Source organism: Patella vulgata, chromosome 2 (genome assembly GCF_932274485.2).
Source record: "Patella vulgata chromosome 2, xgPatVulg1.2, whole genome shotgun sequence".
Taxonomy (NCBI): Eukaryota; Metazoa; Mollusca; class Gastropoda; family Patellidae; genus Patella; species Patella vulgata.
The window spans coordinates 85454823-85477103 of record NC_065880.2 but is presented as its reverse complement, the minus strand read 5'-3'; the positions used below and the strand labels follow the sequence as shown (position 1 = coordinate 85477103).

General features: G+C 34.3%; 1 protein-coding gene across 2 annotated transcripts in view; it reads left to right on the top strand.

Annotated features, from left to right (window-relative positions):
• LOC126812085 (uncharacterized) overlaps positions 1–22281 on the top strand; it is a 52864-nt gene that overhangs the window by 2267 nt on the left and 28316 nt on the right. Inside the window, exons 2-3 of one of the 2 annotated variants that reach the window (XM_050538270.2) lie at positions 12032–12262; positions 16057–16071. In XM_050538270.2, the coding sequence (XP_050394227.1) occupies positions 12032–12262; positions 16057–16071 (246 nt within the window). The remainder of the gene's footprint in view (positions 1–12031; positions 12263–16056; positions 16072–22281) is intronic. The other variant, XM_050538271.2, reaches the window with a different exon arrangement.

The window sequence follows — 22281 nt, the reverse complement described above, 5'->3', positions numbered from 1 at the left end:
TTAAGCCAGTTATCATCATGGCAGATACAGAAATCCCTTACTCTGATGATGAAATATGATTACAGACTGATTATATACTGTGATATAACTGGGGATGTACCTGTATCGGGGAGACAACGATTTTTGTGCATGCATTGTTTTTTATAAATTTGGTTGGTGAGCTGGAAAATGCTCTTCTTACATGTAATTTGCAAAAGTAAAAAAATTGTTCTGCTAAAAAGCTCTTTCAAATGAGAGAGTTAGATTATAACCATAGGCATAGGGGGGCCAATCTCAGTTGGGGACTGAGGCTATTTGCCCAAAAATTTTCTTTTTCAATCAAATTTTCAGAATGAATCAGTCATTACTTAAAACAAATTTTCCACAACCTGTGATGTTTGTTTATTTTTAATTAATTACACAATTACACAGCAATATAAATTTACAAAATGTTAAGCAAAAAACAACTTAATGATCCCCATTCTCTGATGTTTGTGCCCGAAAAAGGGAAATACATTGCCAGAGAAATGGACGGTTCAGCGAGCTGCAATCCCTTCCAGGTATTTGATGGGGATGTTTGTGCTTGACCATGTGCCTTAAAACAACAAGACCTACATTACATGTACTTGTGTTACGATAGGCTGTAATTAACAAAACAAATACAGTACATTTATACTTAAATTAAACATTTTTCTATTAATATACTAGAGCACTTTGTGAAATGACCATAATTCATTTTTTTACATCATAACAGTGGCAATATTGGTGACAAAACCCAGATAGTGACTGCCCAGGGCAAGAACCCAGGGATTGTAAGGGAAGAGATCTTTTTTCATACTGGGAGATGTTGGTGGGACAAAACCCAATGATTAGAATCCCACCTTTTTAAAACTAAATCATCCATTTATTACTGCAATCACATTGGTTTTATGACCCTTATTATACAACCCTTTTCTCACTTCAGTTAAAAGGGGCTCATAAAACTCCCTTAATTAGACCCCTCATTATATCCTGTCATAAACAAGCACAAAGATAAATTTAATTACCTGCCAGCGTTATTTTTGTAATTAAAAAGTTCTTTTTATCAGGTGTAAACTCATCTTTATCTCTCACTAAGTGTTTTTTTAAAATTGTTTAATTGATTTAACTATATGTAAGATAATACTTTTAACTATTTGAAATAATTTTGGAAAACGATTACTAAATTTATCTCTCGTACAAGTTTAATAATTGTAAACAAATTTCATATCTGAAAGTTTAGTATTTGTAATCAAAACTCACACCTGAAAGTTCAATATTTGTTAACAAAATTCATACCTGAAAAATTAATATTTGTAATAACAATTTTAACATTTTCGTAAACAAAATTTGTATCTGAAAGTTTAATATTTTTGTAAACAAAATTTGTATCTAAAAGTTTAATATTTTTGTAAACAAAATTCATATCTGAAAGTTTAATATTTGTAAACAAAATTCATATCTGAAAGTTTAATATTTGTAAACAAAATTCATATCTGAAAGTTTAATATTTGTTAACAAAATTCATTTCTGAAAATTTAATGTCTGGAAGTTCAATATTTGTAATATTTTAATATTTTCATAATCAAAATTTTTGTAATATTTTAATATTTTCATTATCAAAATTTATATCTGAAAGTTTAACATTTTTGTAAACAAAATTCATATCTGAAAGTTTAATATTTGTAATCAAAATTCATATGTGAAAGTTTGTGTGTAAAAATCCATAGCACTATTGCTTTAATTAGTTGTCTGGCCAGTTTTAGTATGATTAAAATGTGATTAATGACAGCCAATTACACACAGAAACTAGATTGAGTTCGATGGATGTTTGTTCTTGTAAAAGAGAGAGAGAAATAGGGTTTAACGTCCACTTGAAACAAAATACTCCTTGTCATGTACAACCGGGTATTCGAAATCACAGCAGTTGACAACCTTCTGATGCAACACACACACGCTAACCATTCGTCCATCCAACCCCCCTTTGTTCTTGTAAAAGAAGGGTATGAGAATTGGATATATATTTTTAACATTTTAAATTTAAAGAAAATATTGGGGGGTTGGATGGCCGAATGGTTAGCGTGTTAGTCTCGAAATGACCTACATGTAGTTTGTGTCAAGTGGATGTTAAACACCATTTCTCGCTCTCTCTCTCTCTCTCTCTCTCTCTCTCTCCAAGAATCTTGAGTTGAAACAAGACAGAAGGTTGCTTGACAAACCTTTATTTTCTCGTTTTACTACTATGTTAAATAAAGCAGGAGTTAAATCATAAGGTCTGTCATTGAGTCAAGTGGCATGGTTTTTATTTTCAGCTTGTACGTGATGGGGGGAAAACAAATTAAACCATGTGTTAGTTCTGAAATAACCTAGTTTGAGTTAAGTTGACATTAAACCATGTGTTAGTTCTGAAATGTCATAGTTTGAGTTAAGTTGGCATTAAACCCCATTTCTCTCTCTCTATGTTTTAATAGGAAACAAATTCTAGAAATTACACATTATTTGTTTTATACATAAGTATTAAATGGAATAATTGGTTTAATATTTTCAATTTTCTGGCATTAAAATTGTTAAGAGTTATAATTTCACAGCCAGATATTTTTGAAATTTCAATTCCAGACAGACCTGGCTTATAGAGATAAGTTTTGACTTGATAAAACTGTTAAATAGTTTAACATGTTGATATCTTAAGTCCGGTACACATAAGAGTCATGTTGAAGTTAAGACCAAGTGGTTTCAATAACTGATAATAGGTTAGGTAAATTTACATAGTTGTAAAATGTAGTAGGATTACTTACAATGTATATTAAAGATACATTATGGGAGATTCGATAACAAGTTGGTAGTTCTCACTACAATAGTTAAAAACTAGATAATGTAAAGGCAATGTGCTAAACATATCATTGAAATTGATTCACTATGAACCGAGAACTAAGCGGTTGAAATTTCCGGCTAGCCTTGATCATCATTACTAAAGTCAGTACGATAAACAGCATAGTCTCGATTATCCATTTAATTGTTAAATCGTGAAGGAAAGTTATGCAGTAAATCGGCTCATAATCCACTAAAGATCGCAGGTTAGCAATGCCATCTAGAGTTGATTATGATATGGATAAGTTGATTAATAATTTAGATAAGATTTTAGACCCAAAGAAAGACCTGCTTTACACAACATTAAACTTAGTTTCATATACAGCATTACCGTATATCTAGGGCATTCTCACTATGTTTCAGTACACTTATATAATTATACTGAAAAACAAACTGAATAAAAAATATCAACATTGATTCTTTAAAGTATATAACTTAGATAACTAAATTTACTTAGAGAATTAAATTGATAAGTTATTACCATAACATAAGTCTTGACTGGTTGTGGTAATTATTGGTGTACAACAAGCTGTAGTTGCCAGGTTTTTTTATCGGGGAATTAATTTTGAGACATGCACGATTGCGCGTTTACTTTAGAATTTAACGAAACTATTTAATAAACTGAATAACTTAGGCTATGTGTTATATGTGACTGGTTTCATTTCCAATATTTAACGAAATGGTTTAAATAAAAAACATCTCACTGTAAACCATAGGAAAAGTTTGTGTTGTAAATAACTTTTGAGATTTAAGTTTATGGACATGTAGTTACATGCATATATGTAAAGAGTCATCAAATGACAGGAGAAATGCGTTCAAGCAGAGTATGCTTACTATTTCCAGAACACCTGATACAACTTCACTATCAAGGTATTGCTTATTTATATATACCTTTATAGAGAGACGTGCATCAACGTCCACTTGACACAAACTAGGTCATTTCGGGACTAACATATGGTTCTATTTTATTTCAATATTTTACTTGCACATAGGGACCATAGGGATCTTTACCAGTAAGAGGAAATCGGTGAAACCCTACTCCTTGTCACGTACAAGCAGGGAATTGAAACCATGCCACGTGACTCGATGACAGACCTTATGATCTGATGCGTACATGTTAAATTATTCGGCCACTCAACCCTGCCACTTGTTTAGAAAGTCCACTGACACTTTAAGTAACTATTGCATCAATTAATGTTGTTTGATTATGTTTTACTTGATTAGTTGATTACCATATAAGCATCTATGACATGTACTTGTGCCCTTTGCTGGTTCCGTAACATCATAAATAAGCCCCTTATTGGGGGTTTAGGGGCGGGGGCATGCCCTGTTTAACAATAACATGCGCATTGTAGATGACAGGGTTTCAATTGTTTTTATATATTTCTAGTTTTGTTTTTTTTAAACTTCATTTCTTTTTTTTTTTTGTAAATGTGCAACAAAACAGTTGTACCACCTGGATTTTGAAGTTTAGAAGTTTAATAATAAATTATTACTTTTACTTTATTACCCATTGTCGATCTCTTACAGTGACTCTCAATCAGTGTGCCGCGAGATCTTCTAAGTGTGCTGCGAATTGAATATTCACTGGTGTCTACTGATAAGTTTATAGCTGTGTTTTTCTTTATTTAGTTTGTGTCATTCTATGAGTCTATTGAGAAATGAAATGAAATGAAATGAAATGGGGTTTAATGTCCTAAGACATACATTGTGCTATACGGGAAATTTTGCCCGGACAGCTGCACTACGGTCTACTCTTATATCGAATTCAAACTGTCAAGGGATCTTTTACGTGCACGACAATGTGTACACGGGACCTTGTTTTTTCGTCCTATCCGAAAATCTAGACAGCTGTCCTTGTCAAAAAAATGTTGAGAACCATTGATCTATTATCACACGTATTTTGTGGTCTAAACTGGTCTCTTAAAATCAAAAGCCCCAGTTTTGTCATGTGGCCGAGTGATGTATGTCTACACTGCAGATCACAAGGCCAGGCATTCAATCCTTTGCATGTTTGTGACAACTGACAAGGAGTAGTGTTGACATATTTTACATTCAAAATTAAGTACTTTGTGTTTAATTAAACGTACCTCCCTCTTTCTCTCTCTCTTTCGGAAAATTCAAGGGTGTTTATTTATCCCAAAAAATTTATTGGTGAAGTCATTAGAATTTTTATTTCCCCGAAACAGTGTTGAGTCAGAATACAGAATGCTGTCACTCCATCGCCATTGGTAATAAAATTTACCTCGTTTATATCGTCAGTGTGTAATCTGCTGTACGATATTCATCCTATAAAACCTGATTAAGATAAAAAAAAGTTGATTATTCTCCTCATCTGCTATTCAGGACTTGTGTTTTCTCGTTTGCGTGGTGTGCAAGAGTTGCAATATTTTGATCTGTTATATTCATTAGGGTCAGTCTTAACTTATGGACACATAGAACAGTATTACACTGTATATGAAGATATTCTGAAGGGCGGGGGGCACAAAATTTTAGATATGCTTAAAGATACGTGTACATTACGTACGATTTAGATAAAGAGCTAATCATTCTTGCTATGATATCTCAAAAATAGATAATGCAAAATGAAAATTTCATTCAAATTACTTTATGCTGAGTCAAGTTATCACTGTTTGTAGTTTGGACAAGATGTGTGCATTTTAGTCCTTCTGCTCATATTCTAGTCTATATTTCAATGAGCAGAAGGACTATTGGCGGAAAGTTACGACTTCCCACGGAGAACGGCGGAAATTACTAACGTTGAAATATTGACATTCTGGTTTTGTGTTGTAATTATGGAAAGGATATGTTGACATAATTACTTCCATTATTTAAAAAGTTTTATGAAGCTTTTCGGGTGACCTTTGAAGACTAGTATAAATATACACAATTTATACATGTACAATCAAAGATACTCTACATCAAAAACCCTAACATGTATAACAATTTTAGACAGATGCAGTTTGGTTTTTAAATTTGAACACATAATTTGCCACACTGATCAACAGTGAATATTCGTTAGGCTGCTACAATCACTGATAAGGATGACATCAATGCGACTTAATGAGTCTCAAATATTAACTTTTTTCCACCGACAAATTAAATTCTAAAACATTTTTTTTATGTATTAGAAAAATAATTAAGACGTTTGACGTATTTGTAGGTAAAATTTATTTCCTATTTAGTGTAAATGGGTATTAAAATGACTAAAAGGCAGCATTCTGCCCGAAGCAATAACATCTTATGTAAACATTGCACGCGCCATTCAGCCAATGATTGACGTCTCGTGCTGTGACAGCACATGTTAAAGGCAGTCATCTTTTACAGAGATATTAGAAGACTTGTAATTGATAATTTGCAACGAGGGTCCACGGACCACCGTATAAGACCAGTAGCGGATTTACCTATAGGCTTGGTCGGCTAAAGCCTAGGGCCTCAAAATATATTGGGGGCCTCTGGCCAAGGTGCTTAATATTTTTGACACTTTAATAAGTCTTTTGCGATGTAGTCTTAAAAATCTGCCAGCACCCTCAGCTTTGCTCAATTGTATTTAAAGCATACTTTCATCTTCCTCTAGTTGTGGGGGATTGGGAGGGGTCTCATACATGTAAATGGAATAGCCTAGGGCTTCTCTCCTCATCTAAGACCGGGAGCATCATTTAAATTCTGAATAATTGGCCGTCTCCCCTACCAATATATTTGACTCTCCTAGTTACAGACAGACATGTCATATTTACTCCCTGCTGTTAGGAATAATGAGTTACCCCCCTTTTGTTCTTTTAATTACCTACCCCATGTGGTGCAAGGTCAACAGGTTTTATGAATGATCTTGTAAAGATTGATCTAAGATCATTTGATCATATTTCTTGTATTCATTAAGTAACTATGGTTTCGATTCCCCAGTTGTATGTGACAAGGAGTAGAATCGCCTGTCAAACCTCGTGGGTTTTCTCTGAGTTCTCTGGTTTCCTCCCACTACTAAAGACCCCTATGAGCAAACGAATTATTGAAATATAATTGAAACATGTTAGTCCCGAAATGACCTAGTTTGTGTCAAGTAGATGTTAAACCCATCTCTCTCCCTATCTCTCTCTCTCTCCCTCTCTCTCTCTCACACACACACACTCTCTCTCTCTCTATCTCTCTCTCTTTCTCTCTCTCTCACACACACACTTTCTCTCTCTCTCTCTCTCTTTATCTCTCTCTCTCTCTCTCATTCTCATTAAGTAACAATTTACCAATAGATGAAACACTCTGTTATGTTATTATAGCATTGTCAAGTTTCAGATTTTGACAACCACGAATTAATAATAAGCAAAATGATATGGTCCACTTGGCCTGCTAACGTTTTGAGTAAATGTATCACTGAAAAGTGCCCAGTACACTTGAATGTTTGAATCATTAATCATTGGAGACATCTGAGATGATACAAAGTATTGTTGTTGGGAGCATTTAAAATAAGATAATCTTTTGTGACTTCCTTATTGTAGGGTCTGTTCAAGCCACCATCTTCATTCGGCCAGTCAGAGCAGAACAGTAGGACGTTAAACCCCATTTCATTTTTATTTCTATACAGGGCCTAAAAATAACAATGTCAGGCAATATTGAACTAGTAGTTTCCTTCCACTGCTAAAGACCCTTAAGCACATTGAATTATTGAAATAATATTGAACTATCTGTTAGTCTCGAAATGACCTAGGTTGTGTCGAGTGGACGTTAAACCCCATTTCTCTCACGCTCTTCCCTTTATTTAATAAAAAAACATATGTTTTGGTAGTTGATCTATAGAGGTTCAATAAAGACAACCATTTTAAAGGCTCAATACCACTCTTGTTGTAAGTTATGTAACTGAATAATATGTCCCAATCTTTATTCTGGTCAACAAATTGTACTATTTTACAATATTCCAATTAATTGATGATACAAATTTCATCTTAACACACCTAATTTAAAAATTGGAAAAATTCAACTAAATGATTTGAAAAGCTTGACGTAAATCTTTTCAAATGTGACTTGGATTTAAAAATGTTTTTGAACCCTTTGGACAAGTAAAATAGTATGTAATGGATAATTTACACAACAGGTAGGACACTAACACATCTAGTACTTAGAATAAGGCTATTTTTTAATTTCTGGAGCTGTCAAGCCAGCAAGAGTGTTATTGTCCCTTTAACAGATATGCAGGATAATCTAGAGAATAATCACTTTAAAAGCTAAAATAGATAAGTTTATTCTTAGTGTTAAAAGGTATGTTAAAAGGCTGTAATCTGTTTAAAAGTGATTTGATTAAGAGATAATTAACCACTTTGGTCATTAAACATGTGACAATTATACCACAGATGTATTTATAACTAACAATACACACAATAGAAACACTGTTTTAGGCTTGTTGACAAGTGACAGTTTAAACCAATTACAGATAAAATGATGTGACTGGCGGTAGGTAGGGGTAATTAGACAGTCCTCCTTGTACACTTTTCAAAAAGATTTCTTTGTTTTTAAGTGGCTAGTGCAAACCAGTGACTGACCAATGGTTAGAAGATGTGACTAGTCACAGGCAGGGGTCATTAATTAACCAGTCCAGCTTATTGGTAGTTATTAATTGTTTTGTTGGTTATCCAGGGCAAGATTGTAGCAAGAACTTCTCAGAACATTTATTAAAACAATGTGCTGTGTTGTTGATTGAAGTGGTCAAGTACATATCTGACCAGAACTTAAGATCCCATTTTGATAATCCTGTAAGATTGACCAGATTTTCAAGTTCGAAAGAAGAGAAATTGTGTTTTTTTATTTTTAAAGGAAGATTTTAAAACTTGAGTAATATCTAACCAGGACTTAAAATTATATTTTCATTTTGGATCGGACTGCCATAATCCTGTGAAATTAATTAATGCAGTGGTCAATGTTAATGTAGTTCTAACTGATTAACTTAAAGTTCAATACTCAATCTTTTCTCAGTGTTTTGTCTTTGGGTGTAGCTGAGTATTAGTCAATGGTCAGTTTTCAGATTGACATCTTTTTGACATGATCAGTTTTAAACTTGTACTCACAGATTTAAAAATAAAAGTTTTTATAGAGTTCTGTGGATGTGCTATACAATACAGTGTTGATTAGTGGATGTGAACAAACTCTTTCAAGAACAGAGGAAAATAGTTTAATATTTATGTGGATTTAATGTGGTTGAACATCAGAATATTTATTAATTTACAAATAATTCCAAGAATATCGATTTTTTTAATGATATAAGTAATATAAGAGAATTCAAGTGTAATGGACGTTCTCTAAATAGACAGCTCAAGATACATCAGTGATTATTTTAAAGATCAAAGTGTCTGTGACAATAACTCCTTAAATTATATGATATATCATTTACATGATATTTGTGCTTGGATTTAAAAAGCTGAATTGTTAAATTGGATTTAGATGTTGGTTCATATAGAACTGTAACAGTTTGTCTGTTGAGTTGTCATAGACTTGAAACACCTCCAGGAATTTTGTTTGTAGAGTTATATGATGGTTGATCTAGATCTGTAACACCTCCAGGAATTTTGTCTGTTGAGTTGTTCCAGATGCACATGGATATAAGTTCCAGGTGTAATGGAGAATTATGAACAGAATGTACAAATTATACACAGTGCGACGAAACAAATCTTTGAATTATATAAACAATATAAAAATGGTAAACAATCTTTGAATTATACAAACAATATTTGAATTATACAAACAATATAAAAATGGTAAACAATCTTTTAAACTGATCTTTTCTGCTATATTTTAAAATTTTCTCCGCTTCTCAGTAGTAGCGTAAAAGAACCCTTGACAGTTGGAATTCGAAATAAGTGTGCTACATGTATGAGGGAAATTGCCCGGACAGCGGGGTTCAGGCCTTATCTTATATCAAATTCCAACTGCCAAGTTATATTTTACATGCACGCCAATGTGTACACGGGACCTCATTTTTTTTGTCCTATCCGAACAACTAGACGATATCCTTGTCAGGTCCTCCAATAAACTCAATGCTGACATGTAGACAGAAAAGTAAGAAATTATAAACCCCATTTCATTTCCTATAAGAGATTCTTTTCCTGGTTGTTCTTGCTACAGATCACCAGCAATTGAAAACTTCATTTTCATCATCATAAGGTCTGTCATTGAGTCAACTGGCATGGTTTCCATTCCCCGGTTGTACATGACAAGGAGTAGGGTTCGCCTGATCAACCTCGTGTGTTTTCTCTGGGTCCTCCGGTTTGCTCCCACTGCTTAAGACCCCTATGTGCAAGCAAATCATTGAAATAAAAAAAATTAAATCATGTGTTAGTCCCAAAATGACCTGGTTTGTGTCAGTGGAGGTTAAACTCTCTCTCTCTCTCTCTCTCTCCATCATCATCATCATCATCATCATCATCATCATTATGGAATTGTACATGTAAACATTATGTGATACCTATACAGCAGGTATAAGACTATGTATACCAGGTACCTTGAATAGATAGAGCAGATAAAACAAGCTGTTGTATGTGTAAAATAAAAACTATTTTTACTGTCAGAATATAAATAGAATTGTTAATCACTATCAGGTCTTTCTGACATAACTTTAATACACAGCTTAATACTTCATCTAGTAGACTCATAGATTTAATTTCAAATAATGTTTCTTGTTTATAAAAAAAAATATCCAGAGAAATAGAGATGAGGATTAACGTCCACTCGACACAAACTAGGTCATTTTGGGATTAACATATGGTTAGATTTTATTTCAATAAACCGCTTGCGCTTAGGGGTCTTTAGCAGTGGACGGAAACGGAGAACCTGGAGAAAACCCACAAGGTTGGACAGGCGACCCTACTCCTTGTCAGGTACAATTGGGGAATCACAACCATGCCAGATCACTCATGGACAGACCTTATGATACAACGTGCACACGCTAACCATTCGGCCATCCAACCTCACTACTCAGCTTATTACTCCTAATAGCCGACTCATAGATTTAATTTCAAATAATATTTTGTTTATAAAAAATATTCATATAGCTATTAGTTATACTTTTTTATTAGTTTAGTTTAAACAATATTTTATTCATTTGAAAAAAAATGAACAACGGGCAAGGCCTTTATTACACATAGTTCTGAAATAATATGTGGTTTCGATTCCCTGCTTGTATGTGCCAAGGAGTAGGGTCGCCTGTCCAACCTCATGGGTTTTCTCCGGGTCCTTGAGTTTTCCCCTACTGCTAAAGACCCCTACGCACAAGAGAATTAATGAAATATGTTAGTCCCAAAATGACCTAGCTTGTGTCATCTGGACCTTAAACCCCCTTTTTTTTCCTTTTCTCTTTAATAATATACCACATACATATTTTATTTATGCAAGTGACATATGTGAAATATTAATATTTTAAAGAAGTTTATTTATTTAAGTTAAATAAAATCATATATATTCTAACAGGAAATAACACAATGTGGTACAGTATCTCCACCAACTTGAACACATGTCCACATGTACCTAATTCATTGTAATAACACTTAATGGAAATAGGACAGATTCCACAGTCTGTCCAACAAATATTTATATAACACTACTCCCAAACATATTAAATTTGATTTTTATTAGCCTGCACCGAACGAAGTTATGAGAGGGATATTAAAATGAGCGTGGTCCTTCTTCTGTTAATGTTATTTTTCCGGAGCTTATCTCATAAACTAAATCTTTACGAAACTTGGTAAACATTAACTTGTGCAGGGCAAGGTAACATTACGCCATGTGTGAACGGAGGAACAATCATAAAATTACAACAGACAAATGGCTAATCATGAGAAAATGGTAAAAGGTAGAATTAAAGTAGTAATGAAAAATTTGAAGTTGTAGAAAAATGTCTAGGCCTCCTCAAGAATTGATATTATCAGGCGGTTTCAAGTACTGATATTATAATGCTATTGCCTCTTGTCATTGCCTCTTGTCATATTATGATCGTTGCAGCCATTTCATATTTCATTTTAGAAACTACAATATCAATCAAAGCAGGAATCTGGACGTAAATTGCAGCGGTGGCGATGCTTCTGTTTTGTTTTTTTTTATGTATTTTTACATTTACACTACAGTACCAAAACTAGAATAATAAAAAAATCAACTTTTAAATCATGCTAATGTCTGTATTTTCTTATTTCAGGTGATGTTAACGGAATTGAAATGCAAGTTGTTCCACAGACAAAATCTGTGCCATTAACTGACGCATTGTGTCATATAATAATGGAATTAAACAATCAAAGAATTGTAGCAACTTTGGATACAATCCGTGAAAAATTACAATGTGCTTATCAAGATATTCAACTTCCCTCGGATAAACAACTTTTTGACACGTTAGGAAATTTGATCCGAGAAAGAAAAGTATTTCATACAGGTTAGTAAAAGTTTTGTTTTTATTTTTTACCTGGAAAACATGCGACAAAGTTTTAAAAAAGAGAGGGACTTTGAGTTATTCTACTAGTGTACAGATTATGAACTAGAACACAGACTTATGGATGAACAATTATTTAATTTATTTGTGTGACGTTTCGAAGAGTATTCTCATTTTGTTTTCAATTATAAATTAAGTCTCTGTTGTAGCTTATTGCTCTATCCCGTTACTAAACTCCTCTAAAGGATTGATACATATTATAATGCTGTTCCTACTGAAAATGCTTGGTTAAATTCAACTTTTCCCTGGTTTCCTCCCACTGCAAAAAGGCCCCCAAATTATTGAAATATAATTGAACCATATGTTAGTCCCAAAATGACAGTATGTGTCAAGTGGACTTTAAACCCAATTTTTCTCTCTCTCATTTAGTGGTTGATAAATACTGACATCTGTTTGATGGGCAAAAGGTAATGAAGGGGAAAAATGTTTATAAACAAAATTTATCTCTTGAAGGTATAGTCTACCATCTTGTAAAGAACTAGCTCCTATAGACATTTAATGGAGAATGATTCGGTCCATTGAAGTATTTTGTTGGACAAAAATTTACATCCATGTTAAATTGAGCGCGTAGAGATCAGCGAACATTGATAATGAAATATTGTCATCTTTATGCCATTTATTTCTTGTAAATTTCTTTGACAAGTCTTCAACGAGTTTATAATTTTAAAATGATCATAGATATGTTTATAGCTTAACTGTTATCTTCATCATCTCAATTCATTTAACAGCTGGAAAGTTAACCATACTTCATACAAGGCTTGAGTGAGCAGATTGGTATACATTGTAGATTTAATTGTAACACATATTTCAATACCAGTGTTCTTTTTTGGAAGCTATTCGAATTGAATTTTTGTTATTCATTATTCAATGTCTATCAAATCTAAAGAAAAGTGTTCTTTTTTGGGGGGCTCTTCGAATTGAACTTTTGTTATTCATTATTCAATGTCTATCAAATTTAAAGAAAAGTACCATAATGGAATTAGATAAGTTTTTGTGTCTTATAGGAAATATTTGATATTTCAATGAAATCAAGTAATGTTCAAAATAAATTGACACCTAAACATTCTAGTTTTGTAAGTGCCAATGACTAGTGACCCCAGTCTAGACCTTGTGTGTTTTCTATGGAATTTCATTCTCCTCCTCCGTCTATAAGTAACAAGACGCGGACATGAATTACTAGGGGGACGAGGTTGGAATGGCCTTGTGGTCTGGAGTTTCGCGCTTGGCGCTCTAGCTGCCCTGTCATCTCTGACTTGCGGTTATCTGGACGTTGGTAGATTACTTTGCAGTTCCCAAACTTATAGCTACGTTTTCTCTCTTTACTGCAGACACATGAACGGTAGCTTCCAATCAACAGTTGTGACACTAAGACAATCAAATAAATTATAGGGACCTCCACGGAAACCTTGACATTGAACGAACTTATCACTCAGTTAACACAGGAAGACATTTTAGCTGGAAAGCGCGAGACCTGGTATTCACGATTATCGAGGAATCTGATAGGCTCACAAGCTGGGTGAATACCCAATCGAAATTAGTGCCGAAATATCCAGGGTATTACATGAAGGCCTTGATAAGATGTACCTAGTTAAAGCGAGATCAAACCTTCTATTGAAGATGGGGATGTTAAACCACATTGCTTTCTTTGTTAAGTTTATTTTAGCCTACACCTTTTATTATAAAGTTTACTATTCAGTCTTCAATCAACTTCACACTACTACCAGTACATTTGTGTGGATACATCAATCTGAATATAAGTCAGTGAATGGCGTTAATTTTATGATCAAGTTTGAGTACTTATATGAAGTGAATGTTAAACTCAATCTAAAGTTCAGTTTGAAATACACTGTTCAAAATAGCGTACCAGTCAGTCTTCACACTACTTTTCTTTTTTTTCCTTAAATAATTTTATATTTACGTATGGGCTTACAAGTATGTTAAGTATAAAGTTTTATTAAATGGGGTTCCTACAGTAAAGGAAAGCTAGTATTAAATCTAAATCCATCAATGGGAAATGGGTATGCAAGAGGTTCTAGAAATCTAATTAATTATTTAAAAAGATATTGCTATTTATTTCTATATTTTTCCGGTGATATTTCGATCTCCAGTTTAGTGTTTTCTATCAAGAAGCTTTCCTACTACTGACAAAGAGTAGGGTTGTCTGTCCAATCTCGAGGGGTTCCTCCGGGTCCCCCGGTTTCCTCCCACTGCTAAAGACCCATACGTGCAAGTGAATTATTGAAATCAAATTGAACCATAAGTTAGTTCTGAAATGACCTAGTTTGTGTCGAGTGGACATTAAACACACACCCTCCCTCCCTCTCTCCCTCCCTCCCTCCCTCTCTCTCTCTCTCTGTCTCTCTACTACAGGTTTATGATAATCCTGTGATATTCATCAGTGAATGGTGTTAATTTTACGATCAAGTCAGAAGTACTTATATCAAGTGATTAGCCTGTGGTCATTCTTTCAAAGTTTACATGTTTACTTCATATCAAGTTTTATGACATCTGATATATATAATAGATCCTTGTCATTTTCTTATGAAAGCTTATTTTTACGAGCTTTCTAAATACCCACTTATATGATGAATGAACAGTTTTGAGGGTCTTTATTTGTGATGACCTTATGAAGTTGTTTTATTTTTTGGCTCACTCAACAGGAGATCAATTGTTTGATCACAGTATTGGGCGAGAAAATTACTCCGGCTTTTTCAGTCTGGTATGGGGTGGGGAGGGTGTGGATGCCTGAATGGTTAGAGCGTGCGTTATATCGTAAGGTCTGTCATTGAGTCAACTGGTGAGGTTTCGATTCCCTGGTTGTATGTGACAAGGAGTAGGGTCGCCAGTCCAACCTTGTGGGTTTTCTCTGGGTCCTCCGGTTTCCTCTCACTGCTAAAGACCCCTACGCACAAGCCATATGTTAATCCTGAAATGACCTAGTTTGTGTTGAGTAAATGTTAACCCCATTTCTTTCTCTCTGTCTCTATTGCTTAAAATAGCTCACAATACATCAAACAGGTACATGTAATTATTACAGAGTGTCAACCACTGTGACGGCCGTTTGCATGTCAGTGCATTCATTACTCATGCATTGCCCTTGTAACGACAGCCATCATCAATTCATCGTCTTGAAATTTGGTGGCATCACTAAAATTTGTAGACTGCAAATTAAGTTGCTTTTAAAGTCTTTGGATAGTTTTTATTTTTAAGTATCTAATATATTTTTCTTTGCAGCCTGAATGTTTTTTTTGTTTTCCAATTAATATGTGTTTGAAACCAACTGCCTATTTATTTGTTTATTTATCTTTAAAGATGAAGACCAACGATTTTCAACAAAATTTCCATAAATCTTAAATATTTGATGAATAATCCCCTCTTATCAGAATTTTGGGCCAAACGACGACACTTGAACAAAAATTCAGCAGTAAACTTATGCTAAATTTATATGCTTACTATAGAGACCAGTGAGCGTGTTGAACCAACTATGTCACTTCCAGTTTTAATAAAAATTAATTTCTTACTTACAAAAACGTTTTTGCTTGTTTTACAGAGGGGACTATATTTAAGATTTATGGAAACCTTGTTGAAAATCATCGTTGGTCTTCCCTTTTAAATTGCATGGTATTGGTTGACTGTTGTGCTGTAATATTCATTCATCATTGATTTATTCATCCATTCATTCATTTATTCATTCACTTTTATTTTTCTAATGATTGCTTGTATTTTTATTTTTGTAGAAACTCCTTTCCATGGTAAGTCCATCTGCATGACTCATTCATTCATCCTTCATTCACTCAAAACAAGATTTCAGTTCAGAATTTTATTTTTTTAATGTCACTTTCTGTTTTTTTTTTTTATTGCTTCGTTTTATTTTGCACATTTTTTAGTTTCTTTTTGTTTCATTGCTCCTTTTGATTTGACAGCTTTTTTTTTTAATCCAAAGAAAAAATATATTATTATTAATGTGTTTCTGTCAGTGTTATAGATAAGGAGAACTTTTTCTCAAAGCAGAATATTAAACGATGCGAGGGATAAGATGACTGATTTTATTACCTTCTTTCAGAATATTTATAGCTGAATACACAATCTTGATTATCGTAAAATTTGACCGAAGTAACAGATCTCAGTCCAATGGGCGAAATGATAAAATCAAGCGTAGAAATTGTGTAATTTCTTTGATGCATTTCATGATTTTTAGTACCAACACGAAGCACCTCGTCTAGTTACGGTACTTAGAGAATTAGCTATTTAACCGAATAAAGTGAATTCATGTGGAAAATATTTACAATGTACAGAAGGATTTCTGTAAGTTATGACATGTGATCGGTGACATCATCCTATCATTACAGACCTAAATATTCATACCAGTCGCATTCGGGTTACTAAATGAATTCACACAGTCGACTCGTACAACCAAATACTTGAATTATTTCAATGGTATTTAGTAAATAAACTGGAAATACACAGGAAAATCAAATGAAATGAAATGGGGTTGAAAGTCCTACTGTTCTGCTCCGACGGGGCTTATGAAGACGGGTATACGCCATACAGTGTGCTATGATTATGAAGGAAATTTTGCATGGGCAGTAGCACTATGGCCTACTTTTATATTGACTTCCAGTTGCCGAGGTATCTTTTACATGCATGCCAGTGTATGCACGGGTCCTCGTTTTTATGATCCCATCCGAACGACTAGACAGCTGTCCTTGTCAGGACCTCCGTCCTGCACTACTGACAAGAGGAATCCACAAAGAACTTTTTCGGCTGATGCAGGGATCAAACATGCGACCTCCAGGCTAGCAAGCCAACATCTTACCCACTTAGCCACCGTGGCTAAGGAACCAATTCTAGGGAATGCAATTACTGAATGAATATTCTTGTTAAATATTTCAAAAATGCAACATCTCACCATTACTTTTTACCATAACTTTGTAGACATGTTTGGCGTTACAAGCCTAAAAATTCTCACACGTGTAGTACTATGGACTTCTTTATTTGTTGTGTTTCCTTGTGATCGTTAATAATACTACAGCAGTAATAGTTTCACAGCTTTATTGGTAAACTGGAAATAACTTTGCAGGTTCCTCGTTCTCAAATATATAATGGCATCTTGGAATGGTCTGGTGAAAGTCTAGTTAAAACTCACTTTAACCCTTCAGTTTACACCTGACTCATTTCGGCAGGTCCTTGGTACTTTTCATTTGAAAATACGTAATAAACTTGTTTATTTCCCACCACTAACAGAGATAGATATTACCTTATTTGGTCTAACAACCATAGGTCAATAAACAGCCAGAATTTGATGACTATTTTGACAATGATTATAATTTGACCAAAATATCACTGTTTTTTACGTATAACTATACCCTCAAGACCCAAAATTTTTTCAAGGGCCAAAGTGTTACACACGTCTCATTCTGGTTACTAAAGGATTCTTTCAGACTGAATTAAACAATCTGACGGACAGGTAAATTTACAGGAATTTACACAAGGAACAAAGCTAAATTGAGATGACGCTAATTATTATCATTACTACTATGTAATCTTTGAAAAAAAATTGCTATTAAAAGGATAGACAAAATAGGTAAAAATATGAAAGCATTGATCTTCATTCTTGAATATTCTTTCAAAATATTTGACAAATTTTTTCAAAATGCAACAATCACTCATATGTCAGTTTTTATTTAAATTTTGAATTTAATTTACTTAATTATTAATTAATATATTCTTTTATTTTGCATGTTAACTGTATTGTAAAGTTATTTAATTTATTAGTTGTTTTATTTTGTTTTATAGCTTGCTTCATTTCTTTATTGCATGTTTTATGGCCTGGCCATTTTAGTCAATTTTAATGAAATTAACTTATTAGTTTAAAATGATCCTGAAAACAAATTCTATCAGCAAATTTATGCAATTATGAGCTACCGTATGTCAGACCTCACGAGAGGGGGGTGCAGTGGTTGCGCTGCCCCCAGGACCCATACAAGTCTGTGGGGCCCATGGTAAATGATATGACTGCTTTCTAATACTATGTCACAAACTCTTATGACAGTATGACAAAATGGTCCACAGACCTTTTAGATAGATTTTTGATTCCTCAGGACATACAGTACAACTGAATCATCTACAGTAGTTATGACTAGTGTTTGAAAGTGGGGGGGGGGACAAAAAAGTTCTCTCCCCAGCGCATTTTTTTTCTTCCCAGGGGCCCTGCCGTATGTACTTTTGTTCGAAATGTTTTTAATGTCGACTGTTTAAAAAACATACATTGTAGCTGCACTCTAGTCTAACCCTATTAATCAAACGTTTTTGATTTATTTACAGTTTCCATCCTCATGTTGTAAATCTATCAACCGATTTGTAAAACTTTATTTATATTTTGGTAGAAGTGTTGAGAGTTGATGTAGTGAGGTAAAGGCTACCGGATTCTTTAAATTAAAAGAACAAATGCTTCAAATCTCTTTCTTATCATCGTAGTGATCAAGTTACCTTCAAAACGTTAACTTTTACAGCTATAATGTTACGTCTTCAGTTCTGCACTTGCGGCGCCAGCGTCTGTTTTTATCATCAAGCATGAGAAATGTTTTGTCAATAATCATCGCTAGAAATATTACGGAGGGTTTGTAAAAACATGTTTTGTGACGGGGAGAGATTCTCTTACATGATTTTAATGATATGATATTTTAAAATGGCAGGTTTTGCACACCTGTCGTTAGATTGGATCAAGTTAGTTTCCGACTTCCACTTTATCTTGCATTTAGAACAACATGGGTTTTTTTTGCATGTGAGATTGGGGTTTAAATCTCGTCAACCCAATTCTTAGGTTTATTTTAAGACAAGTATATGGTGAATTTTATTTCAAAGGTTACATCTGGCGTGTGAGGTTGGAGAAGTGTCACCCTACTCTCCTTCAATTTTGATGTGTCAAGGTGAGAAAAAGAGAGAGAAATGGGGTTTATTGTCCACTCTACACAAACTAGGTCATTTCGGGACTAACATATGATTCAATTTTTTTTCAATAATTCTCTTGTGCGTATGGTTCTTTAGTAGTGAGAGGAAACCAGAGGACCCGGAGAAAACCCACGAGGTTGAACAGGCGACCCTATTCGTTGCCACGTACGGCCGGGGAATCGAAACCACACCATTTAACTCAATGACACAGATGTGTCAAGGTTTCTCTTAAATGCAAGTGGATATGTACACAGGAAGACCTTGATTTTTTGTCCCATCCAAATAACTAGACACTTTTCTTGTTCAGCTTTGCAAATGCCACCCTTGACAAATGAAGACTTCAAGCAACATCTCAAAAAGTTCTTTTTAGTCATCACCAGGATTCGAACCCAACTAGGTAACAAATAACTCATAGATTCAGTATTTTACAATTTCTGGTATTTGTATCTGTGTGCATGTTGAAACAGTTAGAAAACTGGTATTAGAAAACCACTTGGTGAGAACATTACATTCTGATCATTAGAAAGTAAAAGTAGAACTTCAATGATAAATATATTTTGATAATAACATGTGGTCTAATACCAACACACCATGTGGTCTTATACCAACACACCATGTGGTGTATGCACATTAACAAGTTTAAAGTGAACGTGTGTATAAGTTAAACCCCATACCCTCCTCTCTCTCTCTCTGCTTTAGAACAGAAGGTCTGTCATTGAGTCAAGTGGCGAGAATTGGAGTCCATACCTCATGGGTCTACTCCAGGTTCCGGGTTCCCCCGACTGTTAAAGACCCGGAGGGGCTGACAAGGACAGCTGTCTAGTTGTTCGGATGGGACGAAAAACCGAGGTCCCGTGTACACATTGGCATGCACGTAAAAGATCCCTTGACAGTTGGAATTCGATATAAGAGTAGGCCGTAGTGCCGCTGTCCGGGCAAAATTTCCCTCATAGCACACTGTATGGCGTATGCCCGTCTTCATTAGCCCAGTTCGGAGCAAAACAGTAGGACGTTAAACCCCATTTCATTTCATTTCTGTTAAAGACCCTTACACCCATGCAGATCAAGTGTACCATAACCATCCCTCCCTCCCTCTCTCTCTCTCTTATCTTGTCTAATGTATTTTTTGATCTTGGTTGCCCTTTGAGGTTTATCACAAGTAGACCTACTACATAAACATTTGTGTAGAGAATAAATTGCTCGACTGACTGAAGTCTATGGGTACTGTACTTTAACACCAGAATTAACACCCTTCCATTAGTCGTCTTTAACTTTCATATACAGATGAGAAGTTTTGATATTTTTGGCCAAGGATTTGTAACTCGATCGTATGTTACATCACAGAAAAATGAAATGCTTCATTAAATTGCTGTTCGACCTTGGTGAATATACATAAATACATGTGAAACCATACTTCCTCCCTTCTATACATCTAAACAAACTGTGGTCTAGATATGAGATATCTTATGTTCCTCTCTAAATACACGAGAAAATAATATTCCTAACATTTTATACATCCTTTTCGGTAATTGGTTTCAAAATGTCCAATTCTTCGGGCTCTTTGTTTTTGTAGGGCGGTTTGTTTATTTTGAAGTTAAGATCAAAATATATATACAGTGTTAGGATAGAAATCTTTTAAATTCTGGCATCTTGTGGGCGGGTTTGAGAAATTTATGTGATTTAAAAAGATACATTATGTACATGTGAGAACTAAATCTCCCTATTGCACGTTTTTATTTTTGGCTTCAAATGTTTAAAAATGCATAATGTAAGATTTAGATAAAGGGCTGACAGTTCTCACTATAATAGTTATAAAAAAGATAATGAAAAGGGAATACTATATGTTGAAAATTTCAGTCAAATTCTTCATTCTAATCGGAGTTGTACGTCTCTAAATGACCTGGGGCGTTGGATGGCCGATTGGTTAGTGTGTGCACGTTGCATCATAAGGTCTTGTCATTGAGTCAACTAGCGAAGGGTCGCCTGTTCAACCTCGTTGGTTTTCTCCAGGTCGCCTGTTCAACCTCGTTGGTTTTCTCCAGGTCGTCTGGTTTCCTCCCACTGCTAAAGACCCCTACGCGCAAGCGAATTATTGAAATAAAATTTGAACCATATGTTAGTCCCGAAATGACCTAGTTTGTGTTGAGTGAACGTTAAACACCATCTCTCTCCCTCTCTCTCTGTTCAACCTCATTGGTTTTTTCGGGGTCTTCCCGTACCGTACGTACAAGTTAATTAAATTGAAATAAAATTTGAACCATATGTTAGTCCTGAAATGACCTAGTTTGTGTCAAGTGGAGGTTAAACACAATCTCTCTTTCTCTCTCTCCCTCTCTCTCTCTCTCTCTCTCTCTCTCTCTACATGTAAATTTTGTATTGACAAGACTTTAAACCCATAGCCTACCTTTTCCTATCTTATAGTGAAATACCTTATCTCTGCCTTAATAGTGAAATACACTACAGTCAAGTCATATTATACATGTAGTAGAAAGAGGATGAATCATCGTGTAGTATTTTATAATTTTACTATTAACAGATGGAAAGCGAGTAGGAAGAGATGGACTATCTTTGATTAAACTCTAGAGAGGTAATAACGAATTACACCATGTTAGTTATGACTGATTCGCGACCGAATACTTCTATCACAATCCGTCCATGATTCAGTCAAATTTAACGGCAAATCAATGACTACCTTCAAGCTTGGTTGTATTCAGTTGAGCAAAAATAAAAAAAAAATTTTATCAGTTAAAACAGGCGAGCGAATAACACAAATAATATGGCTAGGATGATTTATGGAAAATTTTAACTTCAAATGAACACAGAAGTCGTTTTGGGGGTCAGTAAATCGCGTTAGGATTGATATTGTTTCATTAAGATGTTTCGAAGAAACAATTTTTCACTCATAGAATCGGGTTATTGAAACATCAAAGGAACAATTCAAGAGATATTAAATTTATTTCAAGAAAAAAAAAGGGAAGGATAGTTTTTGAAAAAAAAATACAAAGCCAAAT